Raw genomic sequence first — 21,781 nt, forward strand, 5'->3', positions numbered from 1 at the left:
TTTTTGCCTAATAGTAGTTAATTTTAACCATAGTGAAAGCTTCTAAAATTATAAGGGAGAACACAAGGTGGGCAAAATAAAGACACATACAAGATAAAACTTACGAAAATCATGGCACAACGAGAAGGTAAAATAAAACAGAAACATAAAAAGTATACTTAAAAAAAGAACCAAAAAATTAAGGACGTTTTATTTTATTATTACCCATCACTAACTACTACATGATATATTGATACCCATAATGGGTGACGTCGGGCTAAATAGATGAATATGACATATCGTTTCTCACAGAATATCTTGATTAAAATGATATAGATGAGTTCACATATCTTATTTTAAAACCTTACAGTTAGGTACACATATTATAATCGGTGGCTTAAAATGTATACGCCAATCAAATACAGAATTAATTACTTCACTCAGAGTTGCTTAATATGTTAAAAGACAATAATTGATACACAATGTGCACAGAGTGCAGAAGTCACAGAAGGACAGAGCCTTTTGGTATTCTTATAAACTATGGCTATATAAGACACTGAGACACTGAGAATTCATTTGATTAAATATATCATTGTTAACTACACACATAAGAATTAAAATGTATCGTACTGTAGACTAATTCGTGATTTTATGGGTGATTCTTATTTTCCACACAATGATGAATCATTAATGTGCGGTCCATCAGAATCACCAGTGGCCAAATTGGGTATTTCTTATATCATAAATTTTGTATTCAAGAACCGAAAAGTTACTTACATACTATTTCGTTAAAACATTCAAAAATCTTAAATCTTAGTCGTATCATATTGATCATAATTATTACCATTGAAACCGTAGGCCTTATAAGACTTATTATAATAATCAATCGGACGAAAAGCCGTACACACATCGTCACACGTGTCCGTAGAATGCTGCATCTTCAATATATTGATGGGCAGTGGGCTCACGTGTGACTACAGGACTACTTAATAACATTATACACCATTGCGGCGATAGACATCCATTACATTTAATGTACGAATAAACATTAAGCTCGTCATAGTGCACAGTAATTGTGGCTAACGTCCAGCAGAAAACCAACGTGGGACTGACCACTGCTGACTTACAGCGTCAGGAATCTCGGAGACATATTGAAGCAGGAACACACAATAAATTAATTATTTCCTCCAACATCTGGATAAATGCGCACACTATTTGACGGAGAGACACACAATTATGTTGATAATACACAAATAGACACAAAATGTTTATAAGTAAAAGCAGTCCTTCAGTTACGTATGGCCGTACCAGCACAACAACTACTCACATCCTCCTCAATTTTCACACCTGATTACCTGTAACAAAATATATCAAAGCATGAATAGGTATTTCCTTACTCTTATAATTCGTCAAGGTAAGGCGTAACTTACCAATCCATGTTGACGCCACCTTCTTACATCGGGCGCTGTCTACGAAAGCCAAGAATCAGGCGCACCCAATTAGCATACATCTTACCAAGAACCCTCTGGATCTTGATGATATCTGTCACATAAAAAGGTTTTATTGTTTAGGAACAGTTTATCAAGGAGTTATAAAAGTAAAAATACATCTATATCAAGTCTTTGCAGCTTTTCTTAATATCGGCTGCGCAGGCGCAAGTCTATGTCAATACCAGCCAAGTCTGAAGTAAAATGAGCGAGCTGTAGGAATACTCAAATGCATCAAATAATTTAAAATAGTTAAGAATTTGTTTAGAAAAGTAAAAATGAACTGTGTCTCGTGATTACCGTCATACTAGATGCGCAGTTTCTGCTGAGCCGATGTCTGCACCATGGTCAAAGTTTCCAGATTGCACTGATCTTCATGATTTCCCCAGTCGCGCTGGAGGCAAAAGCTTGAGCAATAGCACGCGGCGCGGCATTTTCCGCATACTGTATTTGCCTCTCTGTTGCAGTTGCAGCACTGGTAATGTATAAAGTATTAATTAATGGTAATTGTTTAGAAGAACTAAATGATAGAACATCGTTACATCAATGATATGGACAGTTTTATACTCTTACTTTGCCAGTTTCCTCTGCACCCACTACATAGAGTGCAATCGCTGCAGGCTCGATGCGTCTAAAATTCCCCGTGGAATCCACAGTAACGTGAGACGACAGCAAGTTCAGAAATTCTCCAGTGTTGTTTCGAACTTTGCGGACAGTACTGTCTAGCAGTGAAAGCCCTTGAAATATGTTCATTAGAGCTGGAACAAAATATCAATATCAATTTAGTTTAATTTTGCCTACTAAATATTAGAAAATTTATAATAGGTATTCTTAAGAAAATGACTTAAACATACCTTGATAATCCGAGATGGGAGCAGCTGCGGGAGGCGGGCGCGGTGCCTGCGGGATCTGTCCCCGTGGTTGCAGAGGAACCCGGACTGGCACTGGAGCTTGCACAGCGATAGGCTGTCGTATCATATTGGGAGCAATGTTTTGCATATCAGCGAGATTAGGACGAGTTGGACGTCGAGTCTCCGGATAATTTGAGCGTCCATTATCAGAGCCGGACTGATGGCCGGAAGAAGACGGAAGTCCACTGTTGGAAGCAGTTTGGCGGTTTCTACTCTCTAACTGGGGAGGACGTCGATTTTCCGACGCAGCTGCTGGTGGGCGGTTTTCCAACGCAGCTGGAGGACGGTTTTCCGACGCAGCTGGGGGGCGGTTTTCGGATGCAGAAGACCGTCGATTTTCGACCGGAATAGGCCGTCGATTACCAGATGCAGATGGCCGTCGGATTTCGGCAGATGCACGACGGGGTTGTTCAGCAGCTTGACGACGGGGCTGTTCGGCAGCTGCTCGCCGAGGCTGTTCGGCAGCCGCATGCTGGGGCTGTTCAGTAGCTGGACGACGGGGCTGTTCGGCAGCTGCACGTCTGGGCTGTTCAGCAGCCATAGGTCGGGGCTGTTCGGCAGCCGCCTGCTGGGGCTGTTCGGCAGCCGCCTGCCGGGGCTGTTCGGCAGCCGCCTGCCGGGGCTGTTCGGCAGCCGCATGCCGGGGCTGTTCGGCAGCCGCATGCCGAGGCTGTTCCGCAGCCGCATGCTGGGGCTGTTCCGCAACCGCATGCTGGGGCTGTTCCGCAGCTGCACGTCTGTTCTGTACACCAGCCGCAAGACGGACCTGTTCGGCAGCATTAAGGCGACGGGGCTGTTCGGCAGCATTATTGCGAAGGGCTTGGGCGGCTTGTCGCCTACGGTATTCAGCGATATTCGGTATAGCCGCTGCGGCCATCTGTTGACGATCGGCGAGATTCTGAAGGCGATTTTCTACAACCATCTGTCGATTAGCATTCAGCCGATTATATAGAGCAGCAATGTTGCGCGAATGGATGGTGTTATATGATGGGTTAGAGTTCCCATCGGAATCAGTGCTAAGATCTGCCGTAGCAGAGCTCTCGGCCTGAGGTCTGCTATTCCCAGGATTTTCCAGGTCTTTTTGGCCTCTTTTAGAGGGACATTTTCTTTTCCGCTGTTCCCCAGACATCTTGTTGTTCAACTTCACCAACTAAAGGAAAATAATCAAAATTAATTAAGTACCTTAAAAGTTATTTATATTCCTAAATCCTAGAATTAATCGTTTTTATAAACTGAACAAACTTCATAGAGGATTTTTAGCTAGCGTTATATACCTACTTACCTACACTCACCACACTTCCCTTTTTCTGTCTTTTAATTAGTTTGTCTAAAAATTATTGTAATACATATGTTTTAGGCATACCTTTTGCTTACTCTACTATATTTTTACTGGACAGGACTTGATAATGTGGAAATTATTTTTATATTATTTAAATTATGTTTTAACAATAATTTATAACAGCCAACCCACCCAAAGCAAATAATTTAGAAAAGCTTGGCTATTAATTACCTATGTTTAAAGGACATTAATGTTCCATTATTGCTAAAAAAAAAAAAGGCCCGGTTTCCCAAAAACATATTAAAGGTCCTTTTATCATAAAACAACTGTTTACATTGAAACTTAGAAATCGTAGCTGTGGTCTATAATTAATATGTAGCATTTTTTTGAAATTGTGAGAATTATAGATATTACTTTTAACCTTTTAAAATTGATTTTCTAAATATCTTGACTTTAAGGACTGAGACTGCCTATCTATGATTTTTTGAGTGGAGTGGGGAAAGAAATCAGTGACACCATAAAACATTTATTGAAATAAAAAATATATTAAATAAATAAAGAAAGAAAACCGCTGCACTATAATATTTATGCTCCCGATACCCTGGAATATTTATGTTGTGTTGCCATTGCTGTCATTGAAGATCTTTGGCAGTCATTACACGTAGTCAGAAGCTCGTAAGTCTGAAAACCAGTCTAACCAAGGGGTATTGGGTTGAGGTCAGATAGGCAGTCGCTCCTTGTAGATTGGTACTCAGCTGCATCTGGATTGGACTGGAAGCCGACCTAAACATAGTTGGGAAAAGGCTAGGGAGACGACGACTCCTGTATATTTTATTGTAAAATACATTATTTTTGATCGACTTTTTACAAATATAACTAAGACTTGATAACCCTTGATTTACCCATGTTTTATACAAATGGTAAAGAAATCATAACTTTTATTTACATGAACCATCTAAGTGAGAGCGGGGTGGCTAGATACTGGTATGTAATGACAAAGGAACCTAACAATTTGGGCAGTCATCCATTGACCGAACCTAGTGAGCGCATCTTACTCTTGGTACCAACTTGGCCATCAGAACATTAACAAAATATATCTAATAACTTTTTTAACTGATTAGGATAATATCCTATTTATGTTATGTTTATTTATATATTATTATGTTTAGTAAATAATTACTTTTTTATCTGTAAGCTCAAAACCACTTAATCACTGAGTTTAAAAGAGTTGAGGTATGCAAGTGTTCAAGTATTAGGTACCTTGATATTCAAATAAAGAAACAGCTACCATAAAAAATAATAAGTATTGTAAGTATCCCAACCAACAATAGTTCAATAACACACAGACAAGACCTGTATTATCCTATTAAGACAGAATCATTGATAAAAACATCTTTTCAATAGAAAGAACCTTGTATAAAAAAATCAGTAAACTTAAAAAATTAAAAGTAAACTTAAAATTCCTCACCTAATTTAACAGAAGACTCGGGGCAGTGAACTCAACAACAAACAATAAATAACTAATACAAATATTGAATTAACTCGGGAAAGACACCGGCCTTTTCGCCACCGACACCGGTCGCGGAATGGTAAATTTACAGTGACAATGAAAAGTATTGATCCAAACGACTGGGAACAAGGGGAGCCTGAGCCTGGTAATACCAGATCAAAATTGAGATTTTGGACCCTATGGAGAGAAATATGCACGCACTGTGAATCGAGTAGAAAGAAGATAATAGCGAGCTAAAGCTAATTCAACTAGCACTGTTTGTTTATTCAAAATTCGAAAATAAAAACTACGAAAAATAGTGTAAACAATACGATTTTGAATGCAACTCAACTCATATTATTTGACGTTTGTAGTGATGTTCCTACTTCCTGACTCCTGTGAAAAAACTAAAAATGGTTTAATCAGCCTTAATCGAATTATAATTGTTTTTTTCGATAGAACAAAACTGAAGAAAATGAGTGATCAGCTGATATTTAAAGAAATGTAGGTATGTTTAGCGACCTCGATGGCGCAATGGTCATCATGCCGGACCGCCGAACCTGAGGTCCCGGGTTCGATTCCCGGTTCGGTCGACATTTGTGTGATGAGCATGCTTGTTGGCCGTGGTCTGGGTGTTATGATATGTATTTATAAATATGTATATATATAGCTATATGTAGTTTATCAGTTGTGTTAGCACCCATAACACAAGTTAATAAATAACTTACCATGGGGCTAACCGACCGTGTGTGAAAAAGGTGTCCCGACATTATTTTAGCAAAATAAAAAGATAAGGGCCACACTAACCCTTATATCTTTCGTTTTAATAAATACAAGAAAGTTAATTTTGACAAAAACTACATTACAACGAATTTTATAAACTTTAGGAATGAACATTATAGTATAAATGTAATGTGTTAAATACGTAATTGAATTGCGTTCCTTGTAAATTCATGAACGAAATAATAAATGCCAAAGTATTCAATTTCGCGGGCTGACCAAATACCATCAAATCCGAATGCGCAACGCACTTGCGTAAAAGTATCGATTGGTCGAACGCCATTTTTACGCAATATAAGCCAGCCAAGTTAGGAAGCCCACATGCAATTCATTTCTCCTACTAGAGAATCTACTTTTATTCACAGCAGTATTATCCATAGTCGCTTCCCGTTTGTACGAAAACAAAATACGAGGAGGGAAATATTGAAATTAAAATGGCATTTCTATCAAACATCTTATTTTTATCGACAATGTGAATTGAAATGTGTAACAACATTCAATTTTAGTTGAAACGCGAATTAGTTCTTCTGTGTTTTGATAGAATCGTTAGTTTAATCAAATTAAGAGTGGAAAACTTGTGTATTTAGTAAACTACTGAAAGACATGGAGGAGTTGAGGTCCAAACACAAATCACTGCAGAGTGCTGCTCACCACATTGCCCTGGAATGCATCCATCCTCAGGTACGTAACCACTTGTGCTTATTATATCATCAAAAGTTAATCAGTTACACTTACAATTTTAATTAAATTATCCTTAGTAAGTGTGGTTCTGTTCTAGTAAAACTATTTACATAATATTTTGAAATGCTTCACCAAATATGTGGTAAAAAATAGTAAGTATGAGGGACACCTACAATAATAAATATAAACAATCTTAAGAAGTCCTTCTTTGATTATTTTTTATATGGATATTCCTGCATAACTTTTGACTGCCAGAAAACTTGATGTAATCACAAAGTCTGTGGAACTCTTCTGATTTATTCACATATTATCCGCCCCTAAGATGAGCTTCTGGGCAAAACTACTTAATGGAGTTTCAGCGTTGTTTGGAAAATGATTACCGTAACTATGCGCCTAAAACACACCCACAGAATATGTGTAAATGGATTTAAGTCAATATTGGTCTCTACCAGCTATACCCAAAGCAAAAAAAAACTGTTCACAAGTTCTCCACCAAAAAAAAATAAAGTTCACAAAGACATTGCCAATATTACAAGACTTTAATCCCAAATTAATATACACTTTGTCGAATTTCAGATGTGATTTAGCATTGGTAACAGAATTTTCAGAAAACATGAAGAGCCGGATCCGGTGGGACATGACTTATAATGGCTATCAGACAGATTACCGCAAAGTACTACAATTTAATGAACCGCACTTTGAGTGTGCAATGTATATGCTATTGTTTTAGATTTTGTCACTGCTGTTATTGTGTACATACATTTTAACACCACTGTTGATGGAGCTAACTTAAATTCAGGGGAGCATGATTCTTTATTACAGGAAAGCTTCAGTCATACGTTTTCAGCTGCGCTCTTGCACAAGGCAATATAAAGTAAAACATAAATTGTGTTGTGATTAAAAGTTACATAACTTAATTTTGCTTATGACTGTCACTCCATAACAATGAAGTTTAGAAACCTTCAATATAAAAGCTTTTTGTGTGCTCTACCACATTTTGTATCCTGCTCCCCTGAATGAGCCAATATGTAGTTAATCAGCACTTTTGTATCAGAAGTCAAAATTATATTTACTTTATCAGATATGCATCGGGTGTTCTCTATGTTACCAAAAAAGTATAATAACATAACATTTTTGATAATATGATGACTGTTTTTCATTTAGACCTGTTGATGATTTTGACTTCAGAACGATTGTAAATATAAAATTTGTCTCTTTGAATTTCACAGTGTGAGATCACCATGTTGGCATAGCTAAATATTTTACAGATTCAAATGAATTAATAATTTATTGAACATATGAAAAAAATTATGTATTACATAGAAATATATTTGTTCACATCTCATGCATAAGATAATTTAAAGTTTTATCATGAAATCACATCTCACAAAAGGCTAGTGGTGCAATCATATAACTTCAGTTAAAATAACCAACAGACTGACACTATACACACACATACAATCACTGCATAAAGTACCATGCATAAAGAAACAAGAGTACAAAAAGCTAAGCTATGCCAACTCTGCACAGTTGTTCACAGTGGTATTTGTCCGCCCATGTCTGTGCATTGGAACTAGCAGTCGACTCACGGGTCACCGTACCACGTTCACCCGTACCCTTCCCCCGTACGGCTCCAGCATGCGTTCCAGAATACCCAGCACAGCCCCAAGATGTTTCATCCGAAGGGACTCAAACCACACCTTGTAAGTACACGCTTGATGCTTTGGAGCCTAGTGTGAATAGTCATATTAATGTATGTGATTTTTTATTGGTTGTATGGAGTTTAAATATCAGTTGAATTTACTTTAAGAGCAATTCGTTTTTTACATGCAGTCTTTTGTCACTCAAAGTGACTGATTGACAAAGTGGCAGGGGATGATTTCTTAATTCAAAAAAAATAAAGCTATTATTTTCCATTTTATAATTCCAAAATCACTCAGTTGATATTATGAGTAAGTGTTCATGTTTGTCTCAATTATGTTGCAATTAATTTTAACCAGTCAACACCGTAAAGGGCGCAGCTTTTAACCGAATAATAGGTATGATGGACTTGTAATAATATACAGACTTGGAGCACAAAACACTATATAGTGTATTATCATCACTTATTTTTTATTGGTTAAAAAACTTAAAATGCTTGTGTGCCGCAACAATGCACAAACAACACTTGCTTTTCTGTAAAAAATACAAATAAGCTAGACACTACAATAAGTATAACTTCTTTTATATAATAAAAAGGCTTCTATAGCTTTTCACCGCTGTTTGTAGGATCCCCGGGCATACGGAACACCGAATGATAGCCCTATCCTGGGCCGGGCGCTATGCCTCACGCCCCGAGGCAGTCCAGTACCCGGACGGGTCTCTCATCTCAACGAGAAGTTCCAAGATTCCTTGACTTTGACCTCTGATACTGATGCCTTGGTAGCCAAGATCAGTGCCATGTTTCCTACCGTCAGCGAAACGCACATCAAGATATTGTTGAAGAAGTAAGTTGGTATTGTGTTATTCTGTTTTATATTTATGCCAGTTGTGTCCTCGTTATAAGCTTGGCAAAAAGAGACTTAAGCTTCATTAAGTTAAATTAGATTTAAGCTTCATGCGACATCTATTCTGCTACTTATTACTCCAAACTGCAATGGCATCATGATACAGTTCTTCCACAACCCCATCACAGGTACTACAACAGAGAAGCGGTAGTTATATCGGCGTTACAAGTTGAAAAGCACCCCATAACGACGCCGGGGCCTCTCACGATGTCCCCATCAGCTGTGCGACTCCAAAAAGGGGCTCCGGGACTTCATTCTGCTTTGCAACTCGCTAAAGGCATGTCGGGGTCTATGGCGGGGTCTAGCCATTATTCGCCCTTGACGGGCACGCCTCATGGTGAGTTTTTAAAATACCTAAACTAAACATAGCCCTGAGTCACTTAATTTGCTGTTATAATATTACTAACTTGTACCAGCGGGTTTACCTGCATCCCGTGGGAAGCTCTGCACGAACCCGGATAAAAGTAGCCTATAGCCTTTCTCGATTTTGCTATCTAACACTGAAATATTTTTTCAAATCGTACCAGTACTTCCTGAGATTAGCGCGTTCAAACAAACAAACTCTTCAGCTTTATAATTTTAATATAGATTAAGGAATTAATTAAACAGCGACTGCTCGCACATTGATCGCTTTGCCTTTTTATGGGTATACAGTTTCAATCCAAAAAAGAGTAACAAAACAAGCCTTGAATTAACGTTGGGCATCTCATAATAGACCGTAGAGACCACGGACTAGTAAGCGCAGCGTAGGACGTCCACCAGCAAGGTGGACAGACGACCTTATGAAGGTCGCCGGATGACGCTGGATGCAGGTCGTCTCCAACAGGTATCTGTGGAGATCTAAGGGGGAGGCCTATGTTCAAAAGTGCACGTCCTATGGCTGAAATGATGATGATGATCTCATAATAACACAAAGGAAAGCAACAAATGATTATGAATTAATTGCGTAGGATCTCCATCATTACTGCGGCCAGCGTCAGGTGCTTCCAGCTACTACGGTGCCAGGTCCGTGGATGGCCAGCCGGCGAGACACCAGTCGCCGAAGATGAAACTCAAGTAAGTAGAATCGGTGTTTAATCACTATATAGTATAAAAAAAGTCGCTTTATCTGTCCCTTTGTCCGTCCCCTTTGTACGCTTAAATCTTCAAAACTAAACAACGGATTTGATGCGGTTTTTTTAAATAGTTAGAGTAATAAAAGAGGAAGGTTTATATGTATAGTAAAATACTGGGAAAATACTGTTATCCCGTGCGAAGCCGGAGCGGGTCGCGAGCCCGCCGCGAGTCGCGGGTCGGTAGTTTTATATAAAAAAGGTTAACAATAAAAATTTAAATATTTCAAAATTTGTTAAATTGTTTGATTAGAAAATAATAAAAATTAAATCATTTTTTGATAGACAGATGTGTTGCTAGGAAGTTTGTTCATCGCCGTTTTTATTCCTAGCCATAACTCTAGGAAGTTGTAAAAGGGGGCAATTTTTATTTGATATGAAAATTACAATACTCATACATATTTGAACGAAGGAGCCACTAGTAAAATATAATGAGAAGAAGAAACATATTTGACTTTAGTCTGAACATCAGAATTGAGTTTAGTTTCACCGCGAGAAGTAAGGAAGTAGTTTTACTCTCAAATGTGATTGGAACCGCTAAAATAAAACTTTATTCAAGGTTCAATCCATTGCTATATAAAAATTTCATCTAAGCTGAGCCCGTGGTACCTACTCATTCTTTTAATTCAAAGTTTATTCCGCAATTGTGCCTTAGACCTGTTGCTCTGAAATACTGGATATAGGTCACATATCAACGGAAAAACGCTATCCATTGCGCGATATGTTTATTAAATCTATGTTAGAAAGCAATGAATGAAGTAATGCCATCCAAAGGTAATCTTCGATGAATCATGAGTCAATCTGACTTTATCAATGTAATCTTTAAAATTATCACCAAAATATCATTCTGTCAGATTTATTTACTATCTAACCCACGAAGAAACGTGAGGTTATTGAGTGAAATAGTAAAGAGTTTGTATTTAAATATGTTTGATTTGAAAAAGAGGAAACTATGGCTAAACCTGTTCTTGGCTTGTCGAGGGCCAAAGATGTTGAAGTTAATGCCATCATGTGTTAAGGGAAGTGATGATAAAGACTCTTTAAAAGAACCTTACCCAGAGTTTGATATCACTGGTTTTTTAAAAAGGTCTGTATTCTATACTACACTGTTTTTTCTTCTGTGAAAATCGTACACCGTATTTTTTACTTGCCATACATTAGTTTGTTTCTGAAAACACGAAGAGTATCCTTCGGTTTCGGTTCGCTTTAGGGACCCAGTTAGGCCAGTAAAGCAGGCAGTTAGGTTTTTTCTTATCTTGTAAATATTTTAAGAGAAAAATATAAAACCAATTCTTAATATTCAACCCCCGTTTACAGGTACCTCAAAAGCATATTCCCAAAAGCAGAAGAGACGTTGATCCTAGACGTTCTAGCGAACAAAGATAATAATGTTCAGAAGGCCAGCGAAGAGCTTATAGGTATGGGGTTCAATAAGAAGGAAACTATCGTGCAGCAGAAGAAAGAAGCCACGCCGTTGCCGCAGAAGAAAGTCGTCACAATCATGAAGACGATGGCTGAGAAAGAAGAATGTAAGTGTTGAGTTGATATTTATATAGGTACGGGGTATGGTGTTATTTTCCTAGAAGAAGAAATGATCTATTAAAAAAAAAGAGATCAGGTCTATATCAATCCCAGCGTGGTCCACCATGGCCAAATCCTGCCAGGGCTGCGCGATTGTTCGAAAGAGCTGCAAGTCTGGTACATTAAGGAATTCGGAAGAAATATGTCAGTATGAGACTGACACTATCACGTTAGCGGGAGAGGTCTTGATGATGACTACACATAAAATAAGTTTATATCAGTAGTGTTGGATAGTTTAATTCTTTGATAAGCTAGATACATTAATGCGCAAACACAAATATAGCACATTCATTTCTTTCAAAGATCTTAATTAATAACAGCATCCTCGTTGGTAAAAATAACAAATGGTGATCAAAATAATTTTGTTTCAGTAAAAGAAAATCTGCAAAAGAAATATAGCGGTATAGCGGAACGCGTGATATCTTTAGCACTAGAGAGCGTAGACTACAATGAGGAAAGAGCTGAACAGATGCTCAACGCCGTGCTACAAGAGGAGGCGGCGCCCAAGGTCACGAAGGTCGAGGTCAAGGACACGAGGACGGTGACCTTGGAACCGAAGAAGGGGTAAGATGCATGAGCTGTTTGATGTTAGGTGATGACCATGAAGGTTTGTTGGGATAGTCAGGTATATGAGATACTTAGAGCGGATTTTATGAATCCAAGTAAATCGGAATAAAGGGAGGAGGATGTTAAAATATTTTTGCTTGTTCCATTAATTTGGGAAAGTAGCTGCCTGATTTTTGGTCAAATGAAACATTGATTACCTTGCAAGATACAGTTAGCTGTTCTTAGCTGCAAATTACTATTTAGAGATATTGATGGTCAATAATTATAATCACCAAAAAACACACACAGTAAAATATACCTAATACTAATTGAAATGAACTGTTGAATCGAGAGTGTAAGCTTCGTCAAACCACGGTATAATTTAATTCCACTAGTTCATATACATTACTATCCTAGCTTGCCTTCATAATCATAAAGTTTAAGATCCAAGGAGTGATTATTTATAACTTTCCCTCTACAAAAAATTACGTAAATAACCACTGCTTGAAAACGAAATTTGAGCAATGTAAAGCTTTGTATATTACCCCCGTAATAGAAAATACCAGAAAATAAAATAAAAGAAATATAAAAATGAGTATCGCTCAGATTTCATACTCTTCCATCAATAATATATCTACTTTGACTACTGTTCTTTTACAACTGACATATAGCTCGTTTCTACGTTACCGTAGATATTTTGTGCCCCTACTATCTATAATGTAAGCATAGATTACTTGCTCACATAATAAAAAAAATAGAGAGAATAAATCAAACTGCAAACAAATCGGCCACTCAAAAATAAAATTTGTTGTATACAGAAAAAGTATTATTTTGTAATACATCTTAATGTGTCCCATTCACAATATTATGAGCTGGTTCATTATATTTTAATAACCAAAAGAACGTCCCGTTTGCAGTACCTATACATACTTTGCATAATTTAAGGTCCTGCTTACATAATTTTTAAACTGAAAGATGAGGTTTGACAATTCCATTGCTCCAGTTTACTGTTATTTCACGAAAGATTTCCTTTCTATAGTAAGTAATCTATGCGACACTTTCTGATTCCAACCTAAATCCAATGCTTTTTAGCTTCTCACACTACAGTGTTGCCTAAATATCTGCTTAAATTAAACAATATTAAAACAAGAAAAATATGTTAAAATTTGTTGGTAAGTTCAAACTAATTTTAATTTCTATTTTTTTTTTATATAACAAGCAAAAACATGACATCCAATTCTAGCACTGTACAAAGTTTTCGTTCTATCAGTATGTCATCGATTAATATAATGTCACATTACATTGCTTATTCGATGATATTTTTGCAACACTTCAACATACATGAGATAATTATTTTAATTCAGCGGAGTTGATGAGTATACATTCATATTAAATTCAGTTAATATTTAAAATGTCACCTGTAATGATCTCCAAAATTCGTTCGTTACAACAATGATAAGTATATCTTGCTCACAATGGAACTATATCAAGTTACAACTTGGAAGTAAAATACCTAAATATATACTCTAATTCAGTGCAAATAGTACTTGATTTACAACAGCGTTCAAGCCCGTTTGAAGGCATATATAAAAAAGAATTACATAGATTTGGTCCCTTCCTCGTTTGTGTACCAGTGTCATATTAAAATTTGCATACCGATTGAACGCACCAAAGCAGCTATGACACCGTGTCTCTGCAAATTAAGATTCTTATTGTTATTCCATTGCGGAGTATACAGTAGATATTTATAAAGTACGTGACAATACTCATCGTCTCCGCCCATCGCCACTCATACAAATCGTGCGCCAGTTTTCACGCGGAGGTGCGGTCCCCGAGCCCGGCGCCAGCTCCACCCGCCTCCCGCCGCATCAAGACGTGGACCGAGCACTTGAAGTATGTTATTGTTGCTTATCGATGATGGCTCTTGTTTGTTTCAAGTCACGTTTTTAGGGATCTATCAGACAGAGAGCGATCACGCGATCGAACGTCCTGCGTTCGCGTTCGAGCTCTACTACTACTACTACTTGACCGACGCGGTCAGAATGCCTCCTGTGTGAGCATATCTATGTAACACAAAGAACGCAAATCTGACCGCTTGAACGCTTGACCGCGTGACCGCTCCTTGCTTGATAGATCCCTTAGGAGTCCGTTTTCATAAACATATATTTTGGTATCTTTTAAATGGTATGCTGAAGTTGAAAATGCAGCTAAATTAGCTCTCAAATCAGATAGAACACTAATATTTTGTAAAGGACAATGCTATTCTTTGTATGGAAGTTGGGCTCAAGAGTTGCCCACAGTAACTGCATAGTGTATTATGTTCCAGAGGCTTATAATAGGTCCCAGACCGAAATATTTCGAAAGCTATCCCAGGAGTGCTGAGAAAAACTGGTTTGACTCTTATTCAATACTACGAAAAATATGCTTACGAATTCTTAACTATTCCACTTTTATTACCTTAATTGAAATGCATTATAATATTAATCGACAAATACGAGGTATTGAACGAGATTTTTTTTTACCGACTTCAAAAAATGGAGGAGTTTCTCAGTTCGTTTGTATTCTTTTTACGTAAGTACGTGCATAACTCCGTCGTTTACCAACCGATTTAAACAATCATTTTATTGTTTAAAAGGATTTACTTTCCAAATAGTTCCAGGGTCCAGGGTCTGGTGATAGAAACCTTAAAACATTATGGAACTCTCGGAAATTGTAAGCACATATCGAATAAAAACTTGTCAATCGGGTATATGTCTCCGACACCACAAAACTGTGGAGGTTAAGACCTGACCTGACGATGGAGACGACAGTGAGACGAGGGAACTCCTCAACGGTATCTATTTACTACCTCGTGTTTGAGCTTATTTTATTCGTCTTGATAAGATTTTTCCATTGCCATTAAGGATATTAATTGCATGACGCTACTCGAACTTAGGACTGATTGTGGTAGATAGAGACTGAAAAGCAAGAGAAACAACAATTACCTTTAAACGTCTATTTCTGTTTTTTTTTTTTATCCTGTTAACAGTGAAACCACTATCTATCTGATATATATATCTCTATCTATCAAGAAAAGAGGTTGTTAGGTTTGTGGCTGCTTAAAATGGCTTGCTAACAATGGCTGGCTAACATTAGAACTGGTTTTTCTCGGGACCTCTGGGACCGATTTCAAAAATATTTGGATTCCGTCTTAAGAGTGAAGTAAAAAACCTATTTTAATCATTCCCACTACTGGGCAAATGGCTTGGGCTTCATAAACTGACTGTTCAAGTTGGACGTTAGAACCGGGTTTTCTCGGGACCTCTGGGACTGATTTCAAAAATATTTGGATTCCGTCTTAAGAGTGAAGTAAAGAACCTATTCTAACCATTCCCACTACTGGGCAAATGGCTTGGACTTTATAAAGTGACTGATCAAGTTTAACATTTGAACCGGTTTTTCTCGGGACCTCTGGGACCGATTTCAAAAATATTTGGATTTCGTGTTAACAGTGCAGTAAAGAACGAATTTCCACCACTTTCACTACTGGGCAAATGGCTCAGGCTTTGTTAAGTGACTATCTATGGAGACCATTTGAACCGGTTTTTCTCGGGACCTCTGGGACCGATTTCAAAAATATTTGGATTTCGTGTTCAGAGTGCACTATGGAACCAGCTGAAACTACTCCCACTGCTGGGCAAACTTTGAGCCCACACCCTGGCATTGTCCTTTCTCTAAAATGCCTTATTATGGCCAAGGAATTACAAAGAGTATATGGATGTCTATGAAAACGGGCGTTGTGGTCGCATAAATGAAATAATGTGGTTTTAAAATAAATAACATTAGTGCTAGGAGAAAGATCTCCAATAATATTACATGTCGCAAGAGAATTAGCTGTCAGGATAGTAAAAATACGAATAATAATAGAAATTATGTGACTAATTAATATAAGTGTTTATTATGATATGTTATAGTAAGTTCAACTCAGTCTTGCGCGCGGCCTTATGTGTGGGTAACCCTTATACATACACAGTGACTTTGTGTGCATGACAAGAGGTACAGTCGGGTACAAATACAGTTATTTAGGGGTTACGGCTGTTTAAAGAAAAACAGTTATTACGTAATTTAATGTTTATTTATTTATAATGATTCTGAATCGCTACTTAAAAAATCAAATGATGAATTTTCGGATTCGCTACTCTCACCGAGGTAAATTATAAATTTTGACTCCATGTCAAAATGTCTATAGTATTTTTCTTTTTTCTTTTGTACATGTCGACAAGTATTACCCAACATCCCTTCATCAATATGACTTAAACGTTCATTTATGAGTTTCATTATTTCCGTCTTATTTTGGTCGACATTATGCGAAGCAATATTATTTTTTAAAATTCCCCACACATTTTGTTTACATTATTATACTAGATTATACGTCTTTTTACATTCTTAGTCCACACTTTTATTTATTGTCCGCGTACCCCGAGATCTAGAAAATATGTAAGGAGTATTTAATTCATCTTAGATATTTCACCTCATTTATTTCTTAGATTCTGTCAACGTCAATTTGAAAAAACTTATGAGAAAATAATGAAAAACTGTAAAATGTAATAATAAAAAGCTTTGAATGTTGTTTCATTTTTTGAAACGCTACCTGACTCCTTAAACATTTTCTCCGTGAAGAACTAGACATTTTCGTAAACGACTGTACCCATAACAAAAAGCGATAAGAACACGTCATGCTCGGACGACGTCACTGTCACACGAATGAAAGTTGTATATTTACAAGCCGACGCACACATAGGGCCGCGCGCAAATCTGAGTTGAACTATCTATACTATTGTGCACCTGTTGATAATGAGCACTCGAAATCATTACAATTGATCAAAACTATTTAATCATGTTTTCCTTTTAGTATCAAATCAATAAAGGAACAACACGGTTTTCAATATTATATTTCACGAAGAAACTCTTTTACCTTAATCTTAAACGAAAATAAAGACTTTTGGGAATCATGTTTAAAAAATCTTGTCATTATATCAGTTATAGAAAGTAACTTGAAACAAATAATTTTAAAACATTTCATTAAAAGATTTTGCTACATGTAATGTTAGTAGAGATTTCTATAAAAATATCAAACAAGACCCAGCATCGACCCTTGCAGAACACCATATGAGATGGTACAAAATAAAATGTGTGTGTTAGGTACAAAGTGTACTAATGTACCGCGAATGTATCGTGAATGTCTTTTGTCACTGTGTTGAAATTAGTTAGTTGTGTGAAATGTGTGATTTCTAAGAGTTATGTATCGCATGGTGTGGTTGGTCTAGTCGAAGGCTTCTGTTGAGTTCTCTTGTCTAAATGTTTATGTTGCTTAGATTAAGAACTATAATTGATATTTTTATGTATACTTCTAATTTTATACATTAAAATTTAGGTTTTCTTAATCTATTAGAACAAATAGGCATGCTGTTAAATGTAAGTTTGTAAAAATAATTTTATTTTTGAGTATGTAGAAGTGAGTCGCTTGAGAAAAGGTAGGATTTTTTTATTATTGTGTGATGTCGTCGTGAATTGTATACATAGTTTCGTTTGTTTGTTTAGTCATAATTTATTTGTTTCATGTTTGAAATAAATTTTCTTCTTCAAAGGATCAAAAGTTTTAGCTGATCAATCATTGTAAATTTTTATAAATGTCACTATAGTCTCACAAAAAAATATATCTTAGATTTAGATATTTATACTCAAAATTTCAAAATGATCACAATAGTTCTTAGGAACGATAATGACGTTATTTTGTTACATAATGTTAGTGATTAGATTTAGAACATCATACATAAACTTCGCTAGTTAGTCATCACATTCATGATCATTTTATTATTATTTAGCTTTCTCAGAGTCACTCTCTATCACCAATTACTTCAGAAGCACTATAGTTTCCAAAACTTTCTTAGATAAAATAACTAAAAAGTTTATTTAGTTCTTTTAAGAGTATTGCATGCCGTGTTGGTCTTGGATTGGTTTTGTTTTGTACAAATATTGGTTCAAACGTTTGGGGAATGGTGTTGCAGGCCTATTCTGAAGACGAGTAGCAGTGTGGAGGCCAAGTTCAAGTCTCAGTATTGTTCACCCACGAAAGGTCCTAACCCTTCGCTACGACAAGGACCGAAGGACAGTTTGCTATTGTATGTATTTAGTACTCATTACCTTACCGAATTGATACTTCAATGTACCTTTGTCTATGTTTGTTATTTGCTTATGTGTTATTTAGTGTTTAAACATAACATCTAGCTAAACTTTACTATAGTTGCACACCAACTATTCATTTTAAATTCCTCGTGGGTTTCAGGCCAAAACCTTATATTTGTAGGAAGTAGTTAAAACAACTTTTATCACAGCCTTCAAACCATTATGTGTTTTCACACATATTCTTTTTCTTTTCACACACAAAATACATGTCTACAGAGAAGACTACATGCCGTGGACTGGGCCTGACCCAGAGTTACGCAGCGGGCAATCCGTCAAGACCGAAGGACCAGAACCTCGCGATAGGCCGTTCAACCTCGCCCGAGGCCCTTCAGGACTAGCAAAGGGCCCCGCCGGAATCGCTAAAGGCTCCCTCTATCAGAAATTAAGCAAAAAGTCCGCTAAGATGTAAGTTTCCTATTGTATTATTGATAGTGACGACGGATTACGGACAGTATTAAAATTGACTACTAATGTGACCCTCCATGAATTAACCATCTATATATCTGGTACACGAATGTTTAAGCAAAAATAATAATTTCTCAGTATCAATCCAATCTATTTCCGATTTAAATATAGTCCAAAATTAATTGAGAACTGTTCACATGTTTCAGTATCGGCTAAACGAACCGAGATTGCAACACCGACTGTCTTCGCAGAAAATCCTTCAATGAATGGAGAAACCGATAACATTTCAGTAGCAGCTTGGATAAAGGGTTTAAGGTGTGTGTTCTAGAAGTAATGTGAAGTCAGCCCTAGGCCTGTTTAACGTAGGCATCGTCCAATTTAAAAGTAACGGCAAATCTCAAGTGTTTAATTAATAATTAATTTACTGCATTAACCTCTTCCTAACTTTGTTGGAGTCGGCTTCCAGTCTAACCTGATGCAGCAGAGTACTAGTGTTTTACACGGAGAGGCTGCTTATCTGACCTTCTCAGCTCAGTTACCCTGGCAAACCAAGAAGACTGGTTGGCAGACGCGTGGGGCTGTTATATAGCCAAAGGCCCCTCCTATATTCAAGTCAGCTGCTAAAATAAGCCCTAACTCATTAAACAATCAAGGTATAAAATTATCTCATTATTATAAAAATCTTCGTAAAAAACTTGCTCAAGACAAAAATATATCGGTATTTGAATAAGAGCGCTGTATAAGTAATATGAAATCTTGCCTAAACCTAAGAATTGATACAAATATTCATTTTTAATATTATACTTCACATGTTCAACCCGTTGTTATTTCATGTTTTACAATATTGTAGTTTTATCGAAGGTCGTACTTAGGCCCGGTTTCAGTGGTTATTGGTAAATTGTCAGTTGTCTGATAGTTAATGCTATCTGTCAGATAAAGGCTGCGAAACCAGAAGTTATAATTTATAAGTTACTGATAGACTATCAGAGACTTTGCTTAACGTAACTGATGAAACTGGGGGTAAAAATAATAGTGTTCCATTATAACAGATACTTTACTATTAGTTTTTGTGTCTTGTCATAAGACATGCTCACCGTTTAGAAGTAATTAGTAAAACTTAGAAGTATACACTGTTCAATGCCAAAACATTTACTTTATTGTTGTTTATTAGTTTTATGTAAATTAGGAAGTTTTATATAATTTACTATTTATTCGTTAATTTATTGGGAGTAAACCATAACTTTTCCCAAAATAAAATTAATAAACCAACAATATAATTCTATAGACTTGCGTTGTGCCCAGTTCTTCCGACCCTTGCATTAATCTAAGTAATAAAAGTAATTATAATTACTACGTCAGGGAGTCTATATCCGGCCAAAAATTTGTATGGAAAAAGTGTGTATGTCGAAAAATGTATTTTTTTAAATAATGAACGAAAACTAAGGCTTTGTTAATGCTAAGTGATTTGGGAAAACATTGTTTTCTCCAAAAATGTCGTAATTAAAATGTAAAAATAAACCCATTTTGTTTTTGAGTGTATTCTTGAAGATTTTTTTGAAATATTATTTAATTGTAACTGTTTTCGTAGCTAAAAATCATTGATTTCGTGATGTTCTCAAGGTTCTGTTTAGTGACTACGATTCTTAGCGCTAATTAGCATAATAAATTATTTTTGTACATAGACGCGTTAATTAAGTGTGGTTAATATTATTATAACAATGTATGTGCAATATTTCTGCCTGTTGGCTTATGAACTCTTGGTAAATGTAGCTTAAGTATCATTTAATACAAGATTTCCAATATCTAAGGTCAATGACACGAACGCTTCAGTTTCGTAAAATCATTTTAGTTATTATTATAGACTTATAGAGCCACCGAGTAAGTATCTGCCACATTCAGGAAATTCAGTTCACCCATATTCAAAGAATGCGGTTTAATATTTAAAAATCAACTATTGAATAACTTTTTGAAATCTTTAAAATCCCGTTTTTATTGGTGAATTTTTTAAAATGGCAACACCGAATCAAAACTAGTAGCTCTGTCATGAACAGCCTCGGTGGCTTTATAACGCAAGATTTAAGCAATTGTCTTAGATAATGATAGATTAGACATCTATTTTCTTAAGAGAGAGACAGCCAAGGGAGAGTTAGAAAGAAACAACCGTAGTTATGGCCGTTTAGACTGTAGCTATTAGTTCAACCATTGTAGGTAACTTTAGCGAAGGATAGGTAAAGTATTTCTCCCTCCTTATATAGTTTAAACTCTTATACGAACATTCCATCCTTCAAAAATGTTATTTAAGGTTCTTATTCATGTATATTGCATGCGTAATTTGAAACTTATTTTTAATTTTCTTTCTAAGAGTATCACCAAAAAGGTCTGATGTTTAGTTGCCGATAAAAAAATATTAGGGCATAATATTCAACCTTTAGAAGTCTTAAGGTCTCTGCACACAGCGGGCGCGGCGCGGCGGGACGGGACGGCGACGTGACACTGAGCAGTTGTAATGTACTAGATATTACGAAGGCCGCCACACAGAGCCGTCCCGCTCGGCGCGACGCGACGCGACGATCTAGTACATTGTGTCGCGTCACCGTCTCGTCCCGTCGCGCCGCGCCCGCTGTGTGCAGAGATCTTTAAGGGCTTTGTAATATGTTGAATTGTTTTATAGGAAGCCATTCTAAATATATATGAGTGCATACCACTAGCTTTCAGAATTTTGTAGCTTAAATTTTCTATACATTTTAGAGTATCCAATAA

General features: G+C 36.6%; 2 protein-coding genes across 5 annotated transcripts; one reads left to right on the top strand and one right to left on the bottom strand.

Moving 5' to 3' along the window:
* Positions 1–178: 178 nt before the first annotated feature.
* LOC124645406 (translation initiation factor IF-2-like) lies at positions 179–5,494 on the bottom strand. Its single transcript, XM_047185212.1, has 6 exons — positions 5,125–5,494; positions 2,321–3,527; positions 2,040–2,224; positions 1,767–1,941; positions 1,410–1,521; positions 179–1,334 (listed from the first exon to the last, which is right to left on the bottom strand). Exons 2-4 carry the CDS (start codon positions 3,504–3,506, stop codon positions 1,774–1,776), a joined length of 1,539 nt encoding a protein of 512 aa, XP_047041168.1. The 5' UTR covers positions 3,507–3,527; positions 5,125–5,494; the 3' UTR covers positions 179–1,334; positions 1,410–1,521; positions 1,767–1,773.
* A 703-nt stretch (positions 5,495–6,197) lies between these two features.
* LOC124645146 lies at positions 6,198–21,555 on the top strand. 4 transcript variants are annotated; one of them, XM_047184901.1, is made up of 11 exons: positions 6,198–6,606; positions 8,137–8,309; positions 8,875–9,092; positions 9,281–9,489; positions 10,103–10,208; positions 11,582–11,793; positions 12,217–12,409; positions 14,201–14,284; positions 18,439–18,552; positions 18,833–19,021; positions 19,228–21,555. In XM_047184901.1, exons 2-11 carry the CDS (start codon positions 8,277–8,279, stop codon positions 19,235–19,237), a joined length of 1,368 nt encoding a protein of 455 aa, XP_047040857.1. In that variant the 5' UTR covers positions 6,198–6,606; positions 8,137–8,276; the 3' UTR covers positions 19,238–21,555. The 4 variants fall into 4 exon arrangements, with proteins under 4 accessions (XP_047040857.1, XP_047040860.1, XP_047040859.1 ...); XM_047184904.1 differs by having other exon boundaries at positions 8,184–8,309; XM_047184903.1 differs by lacking the exon at positions 14,201–14,284 and having other exon boundaries at positions 19,228–21,554.
* Positions 21,556–21,781: the final 226 nt, after the last annotated feature.

This window comes from Helicoverpa zea, chromosome 31, assembly GCF_022581195.2.
Source record: "Helicoverpa zea isolate HzStark_Cry1AcR chromosome 31, ilHelZeax1.1, whole genome shotgun sequence".
Lineage (NCBI taxonomy): Eukaryota > Metazoa > Arthropoda > Insecta > Lepidoptera > Noctuidae > Helicoverpa > Helicoverpa zea.

Bases quoted from the DNA above. Each gene is read 5' to 3' on its own strand.
- LOC124645146 (XM_047184904.1), top strand. From the start codon at position 6,529: ATGGAGGAGTTGAGGTCCAAACACAAATCACTGCAGAGTGCTGCTCAC. The intron at 9,093-9,280 runs GTAAGTTGGTAT...ACCCCATCACAG, and splicing joins ATCAAGATATTGTTGAAGAA to GTACTACAACAGAGAAGCGG. The intron at 11,794-12,216 runs GTAAGTGTTGAG...ATTTTGTTTCAG, and splicing joins GATGGCTGAGAAAGAAGAAT to TAAAAGAAAATCTGCAAAAG.
- LOC124645406 (XM_047185212.1), bottom strand. From the start codon at position 3,506: ATGTCTGGGGAACAGCGGAAAAGAAAATGTCCCTCTAAAAGAGGCCAA. The intron at 2,225-2,320 runs GTATGTTTAAGT...ATTTTGTTCCAG, and splicing joins TCCCATCTCGGATTATCAAG to CTCTAATGAACATATTTCAA. The intron at 1,942-2,039 runs GTAAGAGTATAA...ATACATTACCAG, and splicing joins GTGCAGAGGAAACTGGCAAA to TGCTGCAACTGCAACAGAGA.